This window comes from Polypterus senegalus, chromosome 14, assembly GCF_016835505.1.
Source record: "Polypterus senegalus isolate Bchr_013 chromosome 14, ASM1683550v1, whole genome shotgun sequence".
Classification (NCBI taxonomy): domain Eukaryota; kingdom Metazoa; phylum Chordata; class Cladistia; order Polypteriformes; family Polypteridae; genus Polypterus; species Polypterus senegalus.
This window is the reverse complement of record NC_053167.1, coordinates 126,352,225-126,369,550: the sequence shown is the minus strand read 5'-3', so window position 1 is coordinate 126,369,550 and position 17,326 is coordinate 126,352,225. Positions and strand designations below refer to the sequence as shown.

Here is a 17,326-nt window from a genome sequence, read left to right as displayed (position 1 = left end):
GCCACGATAATGTCGGGTGAAAAAAATCGAACGGCGAATCAACATTAAATTTCTCACGAATTTTCTCTTTTTCCGCAAAGCAGTTTTTGACTGACAAAAACATTCCTGTCCTCCATTATCCTCCCTATTCGCCCGATTTAGCTCCCTGTGATTTTTACTTGTTCCCAAAAATCAAAAGTGACCTGTAGGGGACACATTTTCCTTCAATGGATGAAGTGATTACAAAAATGGCAAGCCTGTTGAACAGCCTCAAGCAAGAAGACTTCTGGTACTGTTTCAATCAATGGAAGATACGGTGTAGAGATCGGGAAGGGGAGTATATAGAAGGGGACAATGTTTAGAATGCTGGAATCCATCAATAAATATTTTTTTTTTTTTTTTACCAATCTGGTTATTTTTGTCTCTCACCTCGTATACTGGCACTTGTGTCTGGGATTTGGGGTGCTGCAACATCCCCTAGTGGTCACAACTCTTATTATACTTACAATAATCTATATATATAAAATTCTTTTCGCATTTGAAATGGAAATTACACCATTTTTATATTGTCTTTACGAATTGTTATTATTTGTGTGAGAGTTATTTTACTGACATTGAAAAGAAATAAATACAAACACGCCGATCTATCTCATAGAAGTGCGCCCCGCGTTGCCCTCTCCCAGCCCTCCTATCTGGACTCCAGCGCTGAGCCGTCCGCCGACAGGCACATTCTGACAGAGAAGTTTTATTTATTTGTGCACGTGACTGTCGCGGAAACTGCCACATCATAACTTTTTTTTTTAATTGCCAGTACTTGATAGTAGAAGAGATGTCCTCACAGACCTGTCCTCACAGGTGGCGCAGTGCTAGTGCTTCTGCTTTGCAGTAAGGAGACTGTGGAAGATTGTGGGTTCGCTTCCCAGTTCCTCCCTGTGTGGATAGCACTTTGAGTACTGAGAAAAGCGCTATATAAATGTAATGAATTATTATTTTATTTTTATTTATGAGGAAAACAGCTTTGCGTCTTTCTACTTTTTAACTGCGCCAAGCTGTAAACAATGTGAAGACAAGACCGCCTTCAGCGGCGACGAGTTGTGAGAACAAAGTGGACACTGAAAGGCATGGAATGTCGGGCTCCTCCACCGGGTCGACAGCTTCGCAGTTTCGGGCAGCGCCCTCTCTTCTCGCACTGTTTGTGACACTTCGAGTGCCACGTCGGCTCCTGGGAGAGTGGAAATCTTTGCGAATGAGTGTTATCGGCGCCATCGAAGCAAGACTCTCTTTGTAAATTGCGCTGCACGACTACTTACTGTCCCTTAAGGTGAGTTCGGGTCACTAAAACCCCATAACATTCGAGGTTGCTTTTGTAATGAATTCTTTTAACAACATGTAGGGTTTACATCTAAGAAGATGTGCTGACCTCTTCATGTAAAGTATTGGACTTTGGAATTGTTTGGACCTTCTGCCTGTTAAGCACAGAACGGCAGTGTCCACATTTCTCAGAATAATTTTTCTCTTAAATCACAGGCACGTAGTGCAAGGTTGTCAGGCAGAAATTTGGAGGATCACATACAAAATGTTATTTCTATACCACAGCGGTCATGTAGCGCCTTTCACAAGGGATCTGCTACCGAGAGATGATCCAAATACATTTAAGCTGCTGTTAGTACTACTTACCTGTTGTGTTATAGCGCCTTTAAAATGTACTTTACCCCAAAGTACTCCAGTACTGCTCAATGTATCTTTACTTCTTACATGTTAATGTTTTACTGTTTAATAATTTATATACTACACTTTATTTTTTTCCCTTGTACTCAGTGAGCGAAGCCACTGGGTAATCAGCTAGTACTTATTATAATACTTATATCATTACTTATTGTAATAAAAATGCACTCTTTATACATTATAATTCAGACTTTTTTCCACTTGTTTAAGAGTTTGTAAATAAGAAGCTTCTCTTTAAAGACAGATGTGTGTGTCAAGACTTTGAATATGTCTAACTTTTGTGGGACTTCAGATAAAACTCAATAGCACAGAGACATTACTAGAATACTGTATACCATTTATCTCTATACTGATTAGGGTAAATTAAAATATATTTCATTGTTATGTAAATGAACCTAAATGCTAAAAGGAACTGTTCTCTTAAGACTAACCAGTCTTCCTTTAGGAAACTGAGCTGCGGTTTTTAGTCTCGTCCGTTGTGTGACATGGACGGCTAGAGCTGAGCTCTGTTAGCAGCGGTATTACTTTAACCCTTTTTTTTCATTCTGAAGTATCTTTTATTTATATTATACACAAGTATAAATAAGCATGAGCAGCAAACATATGATCCTGACAGAAAAAGAAAAGGATAAGGCAGCTAAACTTTCATCAAAGTCAAGACTGCTCTTAAGGTTCATGGAACGGCCTACCAGAGACTGACCTGGAAGAGACGTGCGAAGGAACAGATATGCCAGGACCTAAACACTGCAGCATTGGTGGAAAGCAGAAGTAGGAGCGAACTGAGAGCGAGGTGGGCAAAGAGAATTCTTCGATTCCAGGAGAATTACTGGAACTGAGCAGGGCCCTTTCATCCCCGCTGTCAATTGCAGCTAATACCCCCCCGTGAGCAGCCGCATCAACTGCAACCGCACTCACAACTCCACCTACTGAGCATGGAGACGAATGAAACGCACTGTCCAAGTTGAAAGTAATGATTATCATACTTGGGAAATGAGATAAATTGTGATATAAAGAAGGATATAAGGGAAATAAAGATAGAAATAAAGAACCTAAACAAAAAAATGAGAAACGGCATTCCCACCACTCCAGCTGACACCCATCTGTTTGTTAATCTGCCTCAACGGGATTGCGACTTGACCACCTTGGATTACAGTTTCTATCTGGATGTATGTGTTGTCCACGTGAGTTTGTACTGATTGGATGCGTCTTCGTCTGAAGGAGTGTTCCCTATCACTTCAAACCCTATAGCGCTTCAGGAACCTGGTAGGATAAAACATTATATTACTTTTTGGAAGTTGTTCACAGTGTGTTTCAATCACACATCCATCATCGACTGCCCCGGCTGTTTTGGACATTGTTGTTAGCATTTATTGCTTGCTGTTGGGTAGCTGGGTAGAACCTTTACATATGTGGCTTTGATTATGTTGAATTAATCAAATAATGAAAAAGAATACAGATTTCATTGTTAATTATCTATTCATTGTGCCACTAACAGTATCTTTGTGTGTGTGCATCCTGGGGTCCCCACAATAAAATTAACAATTCACCATCTTCAGACAGTGTGAATCATAGCGTCCCTGCGACTGCTACCACTCTGATGTTGTTTCAGGTACAACAGAAACCCAACGCTATTAGAATATCCGTCTGAAGCCTATCGCGATGCTCACGTGCCTCCACCCGGATCGGCCACATGGCAAGCAGGAGCGAATGAATCAAAGCTGCAGACCTCAGATGCCCTCTCAAGACAGAATGATGGCTCACCTGAGGAAACTCAGCCAAGCACTCTTGGGTGTTGCATTCCTGTCAGGACTTCCTGCCGTCAACTAAGCCAGTAAACTATGATGGGCCTCAATTAGAGGTGAACAAACTGCGCAGAAAACATTTAATGAGGCCAATGCCTGGCAGCCAACGAGACCTGCAATAAAAGTGCACTGGTGCAGCGATGCCATGTGCTTCTCATTGCAGGTTTCATCACTGGAGGCTACAGCACTGCCTCACAAACATGCTTCTTTTATAGGAGGCCTTGAAATATGAATTCGATATTGTTTTCGATTTAATTAATTCCAGCTCCTTTTGCCACTTTAAAGAAGCTGCCAATCCCCCAAATAATTAAGGCTTACAAAGTCATAAAATGTAATTTATTCACATCAAATTCTCTAATTCTGAGGTGGAGCTCCTGTAAAAAATGTAATTTTCAAAACACCTCATCGAGAAAGTATTTCGACGAACTTTACTACAAGTATCACACCCAGCTGACTTGAAAGCAATGCCATTCCTCCTTTGCCTGAGGAACTGAAGGTAGCGTAGTGGGTAAGACTTTGGACTTCAAATTCTGAGGGTATGGGTTCAAATCCCATTACTGATGTTACATGACCTGCCAGTGCTCCAATTGGAAAGACAAAAGAAACAATCCTGTAAGTGAGAATTAGATTTTTTCCAGTTAAAAGGAGTATAGAATATCGGTTACCACTGACTTAAGAGTGGTGGGATGGGATTCTTCCATTTGAGCTAGATAAGTCTGTGTGTGTCACACACGTGCATTTGGAAGGCAGGCCAATGGCTTAACCGAGGAGGGAAACAAGAGCAAGTTTTTTTTCGAAATGCAATAACCTTTGCCCTCTTTCTCCTACAGATTCCTTGAAGGGAAACCAACATAGAGTACTTCCTGCTTCCCTTGCATAACCGCGTCTCCTACCAAGGTCACTTCCGACCTCAATTATTGGACCCCACCGCTTCCTCCCTGGCTATTATAAAAGCCCAACTCCTTTTGTGTTTAGTTGTCCCCGTTTTGTACATGGAACCAGACGTTGCTCTGGGGACATTAATTGAAAGTTTTACGTATTTTGCTTTGTACATTGTACAATTTAGAGGACGGTTCCCCAAACCTTTTTTCTGCCTTCATTGTGTATCCTTACACATGCTAGTGATGTGGTAAAGGAAATTACAGTTTGTTTGTCCATATCCACTTTAAGGCCTTCTCGGAGTCCATCAAACACAGTTATTAATGGAGTGATTGGGACACCAAGGTTGTCTGATAGGCACACAAAGAGTTTTGAACAAAATGTTGTTAATTTGGTGCTCACCCAGAACATGTGGCCTAGTGAGGCTGGAGCTAGATTGTAACATTCACAGGTTACGTATTGTCCTGGAAACATTTTGGACAATTATAAACGAGATAAATGCGCTCGATAAAAGATTTTAATTTGAATGATTGAATGCTTTGCACATAAGAAGCTGGAGTGTATTCTGTGCATGGCTGCCTTCAGGGTCGTTCTTAGGCATACGCGACCTATGCACCGGCGTAGGGCCCCGACCCGCCCGATATTTATTTGTTTTTTGTCAGGCACCTGGCACTGCAGCCATCTGTGCCAGTTGCTCACATCGTGTGTCACGATACCCTCCTCATCCTAAATTTTATCGTTCTGAGTCAAATTCGGAGGTGAAGGGTAGGAACAGGGGGCAGCAGGCAGGGAATCGGGGTGGGGGTGTGGCCGTGGGACTGGGAATGTATAAATATCGATCGCTCAGTCTGGATGAACTATTGCACAACATGGATCAGTGGCGGATGGTGCGTTTTGAGACATATCATATATCATCATATGGATTATTAGTTAAAGCTAATATATCATAGGCCCAATATCCTAATCCTCGTTCCATCCATCCAAATTGCAATCTTCACCTAAATCCCTAACAATATTGTCATGCCATTGTAACTTTGCCAAATGCACAATAGCAAACGTTCATTTTAGAGATTTGTTTCGGATTCATTCAGAGAGATCCCCATAAAATCATGAAATATCCCTATTATTAGCCTTTACCAGATCCAGAACAAAAATCAATATTTCACCACTCTGCATCCACTCAAGTGTACATGTAGGCCTACTCGTCATCTAAGGCATTTTCCGGACGTTTTATTAGAACACCCCCCAAGTATTCCCCCAATCTGGGGCCTGCACATTTCTGAACCGCGTAGGGCCCCCAAACTGCTAAGAATGGCCCTGCTACCTTCCACCTCTTTTCTGAAATATTAAGTGACAGATCATTTCCCCAATGTATCCTGGGATCTTTGAAAGGATGGGACTTTAAAATGTTTTTATAAATTGTAGAGATGCTTTCTGAGTCCTCAAGACTGATCAATTATTCTTCTGGAACAGGACAAGGTGGAAGGTGAGGAAAATTGGGCAGGTTCTGTTTAGCAAAGTTTTTAGCTTGAAAGTAATGGAAGAACTGTGTTGATAAGAAGTTAAATTTGAAGTGTAATTGTTTGTAAGATGCAAAGACATTATTTACGTACAAGTCTCTGTTTTAATCCCAGACATTTTCCAAAATTAGCCACTGTATATGCTTGAGAGGGTGGAAAAGGGTGCTTGTCATGTAGGGGTGCAAAAGATAAAAGCTTCTCTGTCTTAAACTACTTCCTACATTGGTTCCATATGCTGAGAGAATGAAGGGTAATTGGATTTTTAGTTTAATTATGGTAGTTTGTATTAAATGGCACACAGAGCAGGGAACATAAAGAAGTACTGCAAGATTTTATTTCTATTCTATCAATTTGTGTCAACGTCCAGGTCTTTGAAGCTTGTATATTTGCCATCCAGTAATAAAATTGAAAGTTAGGTTGTACCATGACGCTTTTCTGATTTAGGTCATTATAGAGTTGCCCTTTGAATGCATGGATCTAATTTCTTAAAAAATGACTTGTTAATGTATATGGTGATGCTTTGAAATAGGAAAAGAAGCCTGGGAAGGATGTTCATCTTAACAATGTTGATTCTCCCTGCTAACATAAGGTGGAGAGTAGACCATCTATTCATGTCTTTTTTCATTTCTTTCCATGCTGACAGAAAACAATTTGTTGAAAAAGAGCTTTATATTTGTTGGTGATATTTACAACTATATATTTAAATCAATCTGTAAAGGTGGCCAGTCCAATATTGTGTGCTATAGAATTCAATGGAAAAAGCACACTTTTATTCAAATTGATTTTGAGTCCAGATATCTTTTGAAAATCTGCTAATGCTTTTAGGACTGCTCGCATGAAATTTTGTGGGTCTGATAAATACAGTACCATATTATCTGCATATAGTGATACATTCTGTTTAAGTCCTTCTGTGAAAATTCCTTTTATCTATGATGCATTTCGAAAGTGAACAGCCAATGGTTCAATGGTGACTGCAAAGAGCAAAGGTGATAAGGGGCACCCTTATCGAGTACCACATTCTAGTTTGAAATAGTCTGAAATAATGTTGTTAATACGAACTAAGGCTTCTGGACTGGTATAAAGTAATTTGATCCATGCACATACACTCACCTAAAGGATTATTAGGAACACCTGTTCAATTTCTCATTAATCTAATCAACCAATCACATGGCAGTTGCTTCAATGCATTTAGGGGTGTGGTCCTGGTCAAGACAATCTCCTGAACTCCAAATGAACTGAATATCAGAATGGCAAAGAGAGGTGATTTAAGCAATCTGGAGCGTGGCATGGTTGTTGGTGCCAGACGGGCCGGTATGAGTATTTCACAATCTGCTCAGTTACTGGGATTTTCACGCACAACCATTTCTAGGGTTTACAAAGAATGGTGTGAAAAGGGAAAAACATTCAGTATGCGGCAGTCCTGTGAGCGAAAATGCCTTGTTGATGCTAGAGGTCAGAGGAGAATGGGCCGACTGATTCAAGCTGATAGAACAGCGACTTTGACTGAAATAACCACTCGTTACAACTGAGGTATGCAGCAAAGCATTAGTGAAGCCACAACACGCACAACCTTGAGGCGGATGGGCTACAACAGCAGAAGACCCCACCGGGTACCACTCATCTCCACTACAAATAGGAAAAAGAGGCTACAATTTGCACGACCTCACCAAAATTGGACAGTTGAAGACTGGAAAAATGTCGCCTGGTCTGATGAGTCTCGATTTCTGTTGAGACATTCAAATGGTAGAGTCAGAATTTGGCGTAAACAGAATGAGAACATGGATCCATCATGCCTTGTTACCACTGTGCAGGCTGGTGGTGGTGGTGTAATGGTGTGGGGGATGTTTTCTTGGCACACTTTAGGCCCCTTAGTGCCAACTGGGCATCGTTTAAATGCCACGGGCTACCTGAGCATTGTTTCTGACCATGTCCATCCCTTCATGACCACCATGTACCCATCCTCTGATGGCTACTTCCAGCAGGATAATGCACCATGTCACAAAGCTCGAATCATTTCAAATTGGTTTCTTGAACATGACAATGAGTTCACTGTACTAAAATGGCCCCCACAGTCACCAGATCTCAACCCACTAGAGCATCTTTGGGATGTGGTGGAACGGGAGCGTGCCCTGGATGTGCATCCCACAAATCTCCATCGACTGCAAGATGCTATCCTATCAATATGGGCCAACATTTCTAAAGAATGCTTTCAGCACCTTGTTGAATCAATGCCACGTAGAATTAAGGCAGTTCTGAAGGCGAAAGGGGGTCAAACACCGCATTAGTATGGTGTTCCTAATAATCCTTCAGGTGAGTGTATGTTTGGGCTGAAACCATAACAAATGCTTTTTCTGCATCTAAAGATAATAAGACCTCTGTGGTGTTGATATACAGGCAGTCCCCGGGTTATGTACAAGATAGGGACTGTAGGTTTGTACTTAAGTTGAATTTGTATGTAAGTCAGAACAGGTACATTATTTTAATAAATGCTATTGTTGACCGACTGTAACCAAGTGCTCTGCCAATGAATGATGGAGTGTCACCTCTCTCTGACCTTTTTATTATTTCTACTTTATTTTCAATGGTGATGTTTTTTCTCTTCTTTACTGTACAGCACTTGCATCAGATTTGTGTTTCAGAAACATTCTTGAAGGGTGAGGACAAAAGGTTAAAATGGGCTCTTCTGCACAGCACTGTCCACGCTATCACAGCAGGAAGGCACCCGTCTGATGCACTGACAAGAGACAACTTACTGCTATGTGTGTAACAGTACAAGCAGGCTTGCTATTGAGAAAGACTTGGGGCAGTGAGGGGGTTCATCGCCCACCACACAGTCACCCCCACTACAATATGCTGCCTGCAGTGTCCGCCCACCGAGAACGAACACGGTCCGACCAAAGGCGGGTAATGCATTGCCCAACCCCAATTCAACAGGCAGCTATTCGAGGCACACTACAATGCTACCCCCGCCGCCCCGTTCACCCTCAATGGCCTCCGTTCAGCCACAACCGGGTCAGCATTTACAGCATTACCGTGTGTGCTGGGCGGGCAGTGAAACGCACCCCTCCGCTCCATCCAGCCTGCGTCCAGTCAGAAGCAGTAGCTGCAGCGGCATAGTGGGCGGGCACGAGTGATAGCTGTGGCCCCGGTGACTATGAGCCACGGGTGACCGCTTGCCACTGGGAGCCGCCCGAGGGACACTACACTGCGCAAGCAGCGAAATCGCCCCCCTCCAGCCACTGCTTGCAGGTGCCTGCTTCGGCCGCTCCTCAGGCCGAAGATGACGGAGCAGTAGTTACTGAGGCGCATGCGTCACAGCTGTGGCCTCGTTCATAAGTCGTAGGTCGGATGTCCGTAACCTGGGGACTACCTGTAATGGGTGAATATATTATATTAAACAAATGTCAAAAGTTAGAAGTTAAGGGTCTGTCTTTAATAAATACAGTTTGGTCTTGTGATATTCTAGAAGGGAGCACTTTCTTAATCCTGTCTAGAACTTTGGAGAGTATCTTAATGTCACTATTCAGAACAGAGATTGGTCTACATGATGCACATTGTTGTAAGTCCTTATTTTTCTTAGAAAACATGGTAATTAATGCTTGGCGAAAAGTTTGAGGTAGAGTTTTGTTTTCTTTACCTTCTGTAAACGTTGCTAATAACAGTGGAGCAAACTTATTTGAACATTTTTTCAAAAATTTCACAGGGTTACCATCAGGGCCGGTTATTTTCCCACTTTAAAGTGAGTTTATAGCATCTAGTAATTCTGAAAGCATCAGAAGTTATCCAAATCCTCTGCACTGAGAGTATCTAGCTGTGGTATATGTAATGAAACAACAAAACTCATTAGATTGTGTATTATCTTCTATAAAATGAGTAGAATATAATGACTTATAGTACTCTCTAAATGTGTAAGCGACCTTGGGATCGTGGCGCCAAAATGGACTATCACAGGGCCTGCAGGAGTGTGAGTTTGATTTGATACTAACACTTTTTTACCCTCATAATGTCTTCATATTTACATTTATTTGCTTTGGAAATTCTTTAATCCAAAGCAACTTACAAATGAGGTAAACACAATCGAGTAACATGATGCCAGGGCCTTTTTGTTCAGCAAGTGTAGTAGGAATGCTGACCCAATGCTTTGCCTTATAGGTTATATTTTTTCTGACACCCCACTTTTAGATACCCTGGACATCAAATTTTCCACACCAAACCTATTTTATATGATTGACCTTGTTAACCTGTAGAACTAATAATCCAAATGAGTAAAGAAGACATTCATGATGTTTTTATGGGTTGTGAACAAACAAAGCACCCTAAATGCAGCACAAAATCAATAAAAGTGAATGGTGGGTCAAAACTGACCCAACGGATAAGCTGATATGGGTGTTAACGGAGTAATGAGAGACTACAGGGGTGTGAGGGCAAATGACGTAGAGAGGGACTCTGAGGTTGGGAATATGGTAAGTGATATGGTGGTACAGTCCACCATTTTAATTCAGTGGGATACAGTTAAGAGTTACTCAAGTACAAGTGAAATACTCCAACAATTTGATTCTTAATACACAGAAACTGATGTCTCTTGTTTGAATAATTAATAATCTTACCAAGCTTGGCATTGGGGAACTTTTGAAAGGATTCATGTAACACGAGGAAAGAAAAATTAAATAAACAGATATAACTTTCCAGGTTACTTACAAGTGGACATAGCAACTTAGCGCATTCTTGAAATTTGGTTGCCTTCCTGTCGCTGCTTCTACCCCATGAGCTGAACAGCTTCCAGTGCCAGTAACGACAGTGACACGAGCGAAGGAGCCCTTCTGGGGAAATGTTTCAGGGTAGTCTTCCTCCTGCCAAAGACAACAGTTTTTTTTTTTTAAAGTTCAATTCTATAATCAGCTTTGGCTCCACCCAAGCACCACAAAATTCATTTAACAGACTGCATTGTGTTACTCATCAAATCTGACATTTCAAAAGAAAAAAAAAAATCTCCACGAGACTGAAGCCAATGTGACGGTTTAATTGCTGGGTGTTAGTAGGAGGGACCTCGACTGAGGCTAAAGCACAGCGTGGCAAGTTAACTCGAAAACAGCCAATTCTCTGTCAAAGGGGCTCCTGTATTTGGATGAATCATGACAGCTGAATATTAGATTTGGTCAGACAGGAGTAATCGTTTCCTAGCATTTTCGATAATTTGGTAAATCTGACCTGGATGAGACCTGACCACAGCCCACAGCCCTTTGGATGGCCACTCTGGTTTTTCTTTTTGAAGACAGTAATAGAGGGTTGGCTTCTCTCCATCCTATTCCTGTTTCTCCCCACATTTTGAATTTTCAGAGTTTTTAGGGTCTCAGTTTACAAGCTCACATTATACTTGTGCTTTACTCCCGGGATGGTAGCAACCAGCTGAAAGAACATGAGGCCCAGGATTATGGGGGTTCAGAAATAGCTAGGAAAGGTGAAAAGTGTGAACTTTGTAGGAGCTTTACAAACATCATAAACTACACTCATGGGTCACTTTATTAGGTACACGTGTTCAACTGCTTGTTATTGCAAATATCTAATCTGCCAATCCCATGGGAGCATCTCAATGCACTTGGGGATGTAGACATTGTCAAGACAGCCTGCTGGCATGGTTGTTGGTGCCAGACAGGCTGCTCTGAGTATTTCAGAAATTGCTGATCTGCTGGGATTTTCACACACAGCCATCTCTAGGGTTTACAGAGAATGATTTGAAAAAGGGAAAACATGCAGTGAGCAGCAGTTCTCTGAGCAAAAATGCCAGAGGTCAGAAGAGAATGGCAAGACTGGTCCAAGCTGATAGAAAGGCAACAGTAACTCAAATAAGCACTCGATACATCTAAGGTGTGCAGAAAAGCATCTCTGAGCACACAACATGTCAAACCTTGAAGCAGGTGGGCTACAGCAGCAGGAGACCACACTGGGTGCCACTCCTGTCAGCTGAGAACAGGCAACCAAGTCTACAATTCACACAGCTCAACAAAATTGGACAACAGAAGATTGGAAAAACATTGCCTGGACTGATGAGTCTCGATTTCTGCTGCAACATTCAGATGGTAAGGTCAGAATTTGACATCAACAACATGAAAGCAGGGATACATCCTGCATTGTATCAATGGTTCAGTATGTTGGTGGTGTAATGTGGAGGGGGACATTTTCTTGGCACACATTGGGCCCCTTAGTACCAACTGAGCATTGTTTAAATGCCACAGCCTATCTGAGTATTGTTGCTGACCATGTCCATCCCGCCATCTTTTGATGGCTCCTTCCAGCAGGTCATGCCACAAAGTTGAGATCATCTCAAACTGGTTTCTTGAACATGACAATGAGTTCACTGCACTAAAATGGCCTCCACAGTTACCAGGTCTCAATCCAAGAGAGCACCTTTGGGATGTGCTGGAATGGGAGATTCGCATCATGGATGTGCAGCTGACAAATCTGCAGCAACTGTGTGATGCGATCATGTTAATATGGACCAAAATCCCTGAGGAATGTTTTCAGCACATTTTTTGAATCTGTGCCACAAAGAATTAGGGCAGTTCTGAAGTCAAAATGGGGTCCAACCTGATGTTAGCAAGGTGTACCTAATAAATTGGCCAGTGAGTGTATATGACCATAATGTGGATTTTGGTTCCTGATTTTGTATGGATACGAGATAAACCTTTCTGAACCATTTCAAATATATTCTTTACCAACAGTATGTACTGTGAAAGGCACTCTTTAAATTAAAGACACACACACACATACATATAATGCTCTCCTTGTCAATACTGAACAATGTCAACTCTCATATCAAGCAACTGGTAACTGGTTGAACCACCTATAACAGCATAACCACCATCAAACAATTTCCATAGTTGCTAAACAGATTTTCTTAATGGTTAGGATGAATTTAGACTAATTCCTCCTTAAAGGAATGCTCCACCCTAATTAGAAATGTCTTATTTTAATATATACAGAGGCCTCCTGAGCGCCTCAATGGTGAGGTGTTCTAGGCAGTCCAACTGGGAGGAGGTCCCGGGGAAGACCCAGGACACGCTGGAGGGACTATGTCTCCTGGCTGGCCTGGGAACGCCTCGGGATTCCCCCGGAAGAGCTAGAAGAAGTGGCAGAGGAAAGGGAAGTCTGGGCATCTCTGCTCAAGCAAGCTGCTGCCCCCACGACCCGATCTCGGATAAGCGGAAGAGGATGGATGGATGGATGGATGTACAGTAACTTAAATAAATATCTCTATTATAAAAAAAAAAACTTGGAAGGAGAAAAAACATGATTGTCTCAGAGACACTTTCACGTCCTGCAGGACGAATCTTTGTGCCAAGAGATGTAACAACGCCCGGGTCCAGAAGCCCCGCTTATGCAAAGAGATTTGGAAAAGTCCTGCGTGGTTATGTCAGACACACTTCTGGTAGAGAAAAAGAAATGATATTCACTCACGGGCAGATATAGGTTGCATTGTCACGATGTAATTCCAAACACGGAATCAAAATTCAATGCGATATTGAAGAAAAGATGAAAGCGAAAAGAGATTGAATATATGGAGATAGGTGATGTGACAGAAGTGCGCCACGTGAAATGCAGATCATGTGGCAGCAGCAGCAAGCCAGCAGCTGATCTAGCAAAGAGGAGGTAAAAACCAAAAAAAAACTGTGCGTTTCCCATTTAGGAGGGGGTGACAGTGGAGCCATCGTGTCTCCTTGGGGTGAATTCAAACCTCCTCTTCACAACACGAGTGACAGAGACTTGAAGTGGTTTTTGCGTAGTGCAGGCGGCGGGGTGGGCAATTGAAGCAAAGCAGGCGGTGAAGCCCCTTAAAGTACCTGAAAGTAGTCAATCTCACTTTTGAATTAAAGACCCGCCTCTCCCTCTCATTCATTGGTCAAGAGTTCTGTCTTCAGTTCAAAAGCTCAATACCTTGTGAAGGGGCTTACTGTTTGTTGGCTGAATTACCTTGGTGTTTGTGTGTCACAAAGAGGACGTGCAGCATTGTTCATAAAGGCACTCGATTTTGTTTTAATTCTCTCCTTTGCTACGATCTTTCAGGGGTCCAGAGTATGTCCAATAACGGAGCCTGCCATTTAAATTAGCCTGTTGATTCAGTGGGCCTCTCTTGAAGTGATGTTACCAGCCCAGCACACCACCAAGAAGAAACTCACACTGGCCATCACAGAGATATAGGAGATGTGAAGGATGTTACTTCCTATATTAAAGGAACAGTCTCCTAACGAGAAACAGCCTTCTCTGCCCCATCTTACACACTACCTTTGGGTTCCAATAGTAACCTAGCCAGTCAATAATATGAAATATGTTTTGTTGACGTCCATTTTCAATGTTAACATGAGATTCGGAATTTCTGTCATCACTACAAACTACATGAGGTAAGGAATGTATACAACAACAAAAAAACAATACTTTTTGGGTGAAGCAATTCTGTTTTAGTTTGTAGATATTACTCGGCTTCCTTGCCTCAGCAGCTCTCTTCAGGTCGTTTGGCACAGAAACTCAATTGGACTGAAGCCTGGGCTCACTTGGTCATCGCAGAACAAAACTTCTCTTCTATATCAGCCATTCTTCACTTGATTTACTACTCTGCCTGCATTGTCTTGGCACATCACACAATTTCTACTTAGCTTAAAGAAATACTTCACTTCAAAAGGCATATTTTATTACATGTAACTTAACCCATGTAGTTTATAGTGAAGGTCAAGATAGATTATTAGTTTTAAGTTTTTATGCAGAACGGAAATAAACTTTCAGATAGAATTGACACCTATGGTGACCAGTACCAGCAAACAATATAAAAAACAAATGCCCATGAAAATAATCTTACATTACTCATGTTGCAAAATCCTCATGTCAAGTCATTAGTGTGCCAGTAGTGTGCTCACAATGTCCCAAATCCATATATTGTTCAGTAAATCATTGCTGGAAAATGCACTCATGAATTAAACACATTCAAACACAAACAAGCATTTAAATGGTTAAAGAACAAATTTTAAAGTAACAGTTGTAATCCACTGTACTAATTCTCTTCATAATTTTAAACACTTCAATCATGTCACCTCTTAATCTTTTTCTGTTTAAACTGTAAAGGCTCAGCTCTTTTAATCTTTCTTCATAACTCATCCCCTGTAGCCCCTGAATCAGCCTCGTCGCTCTTCTCTGGACCTTCTCTAGTGCTGCTCTGTCCTTTTTGTAGCTGGAGACCCAAACTGCACACATGACTCCAGCTGAGGCCTCACCAGTGTGTTCTAAAGCTTGATCAGAACCTCCTGTGACTTGCACTGCACACATCAAGGCGCTATATAACCTGACATTCTGTTAGCCGTCTTAATGACTCCTGTCTGGCAGTTGATAGTTTAGAGTCCACTAAGACTCCAAAATCCTTCTCATAAGGTGTACTCTCAGATTTCAGACCTCTCATTGTGTATTCAAACCTCACATTTTTACTTCCTATGTGTAATACTTTACATTTACTGACATATATTTGCTCTGCCACAAGCCAGCCTAAACCTATCTGCTATCGAAGTCCATCCGTGATGACTCAATGGATTCTCGATTATCTGCCCACCCAGCATCATCTGCAAACTTAACCAGCATTTTAATTATATTCTTGTCTAGCTCATTCACATATTCCTTTACCTCTGTACGTTCCTTCTTTATATTCCACAAAAGAACAGCTGCGTTAAGAAGTACAGCAGAATTAACCATCATGTGCGTGTAAATATTATACTTAATATGCAACAACAAAAGCTGCGTTCAAACAACAAAGGAAGGGAGGAAGAAACACAAAACTACGAACTGGAAGCTATCAAAAGAGCTATACTTTTTTTGTTTTTTAAGAAATTAACCATAAACTGTAACAATAAGAGTTCTTTCAAAAGCTGCAAATAAAAGTGTTTATTATACATTGAGAGTATTTACAGTATCGACAGAACAGTAACACTTTGGCATTGCCTATAAATTATCAATTAGTCTGCTTTGTCTCGGTAGAGTTCTGTATTCCTCGACTTTCTCCTTCTGTATTCCTCATTGTGTTGATTTTATCAGAATGCCTCAAATTTCGCAGACTCACCACTGTTTATAAGGTGTTGTGCTTTATAACTTTTCCCCACCTTCCTTTCTCCATCTACTGTATATTACTTCAGGCGATTACATGGAGTAAATGTCAAGTAGGAGTTAAGTTACCGCTTTAAATAATGTATTATTGAAAAGCAAAGTACAGTGGAACCTCAGTTCACGACCATAACTCGTTCCAAAACTCTGGCCGTAACCCGATTTGGTTTTGACCCGAATTAATTTCCCCCATAGGATTGTTTGTAAATACAATTAATCCATTCCAGACCGTACAAACTTTATGTAAATATATTTTCTTTAAAGATTTTTAAGCACAAAAATAGTTAATTATATCATAGAATGCATAGTGTAATATTAAAACACTCTAGATGAGAACAGGCCATTCAGCCCAACAAAGCTCCCCAGTCCTATCCACTTGTTTCCTCCAAGAAAACATCAAGTCGAGTTTTGAAAGTCCCCAACGTCTTACTGTCTACCACACTATTTGGTCTCTGATTCCAAGTGTCTATTGTTTTTTTCATAAAGAAAAACTAATGTTTGTGCAAAATTTACCCTTAACAAGTTTCCAACTGTGTCCCCGTGTTGTTGATGAACTCATTTTAAAATACAAGTCTCGATCCACTGTACTAATTCCCTTCATAATTTTGAACACTTCAGTCATGTCACCTCTTAATCTTCTTTTGCTTAAACTGTAAAGGCTCAGCTCTTTTAATCTTTTCTCATAATTCAACCCCTGTAGCCCTGGAATCAGCCTAGTCGCTCCTCTCTGGACCTTCTCTAGTGCTGCTATGTCCTTTTTTTACTAGTAAACTAATAACATTGAATAACACTGAGACAAACATCCAGGCTTCCTGCTCGCTCGCTCGCTCTCAGCTGCATGTGAGACTGTGCTCTCTCTCTCTCTAGCTTTATTTATTCAGTTATTTATTAAAACTGGCCTTTTTGACAGGAGCTGTGGACCTGCTATACCACAGGAGGAAGCTGAGAGGAGATTACAGTTTTGAAGGAGAGTCCCTCTGCGTGATGCACCAAGAACAATGTACAGTACAGGGAGAGACTGAACACGTGCGGAAATCATCGGCGCACACAAACCGAAAGGGAAACTGGCTTGTTTGTATACCGAGTGTGTGGTCGTGAACAGATGCAAAAGCTCGGCGAACCTTTTGGTCGTAACCCTATTTGTACGTGTTTTCCGAGATGTTCGTGACCTGAGATTCGACGACAGGTACAAGTGACTATTGGCAGCCATACAACTTGATAAATGGTAGATGTGTAGTTTCAGGTGGCACACAGACTTGTAGTTACTTAAATGTTTCTAGTCAAGTC

The 17,326-nt window shown here is 41.5% G+C and overlaps 1 protein-coding gene across 1 annotated transcript in view; it reads right to left on the bottom strand.

Annotated features, from left to right (window-relative positions):
- The window catches only part of ddr2a (discoidin domain receptor tyrosine kinase 2a), a 240,480-nt gene that overhangs the window by 155,588 nt on the left and 67,566 nt on the right, over nucleotides 1-17,326 (bottom strand). Inside the window, exon 2 of the mRNA XM_039734991.1 lies at nucleotides 10,604-10,755. Coding sequence (XP_039590925.1) covers nucleotides 10,604-10,613 — 10 coding nt within the window. The 5' untranslated portion in view covers nucleotides 10,614-10,755. The remainder of the gene's footprint in view (nucleotides 1-10,603; nucleotides 10,756-17,326) is intronic.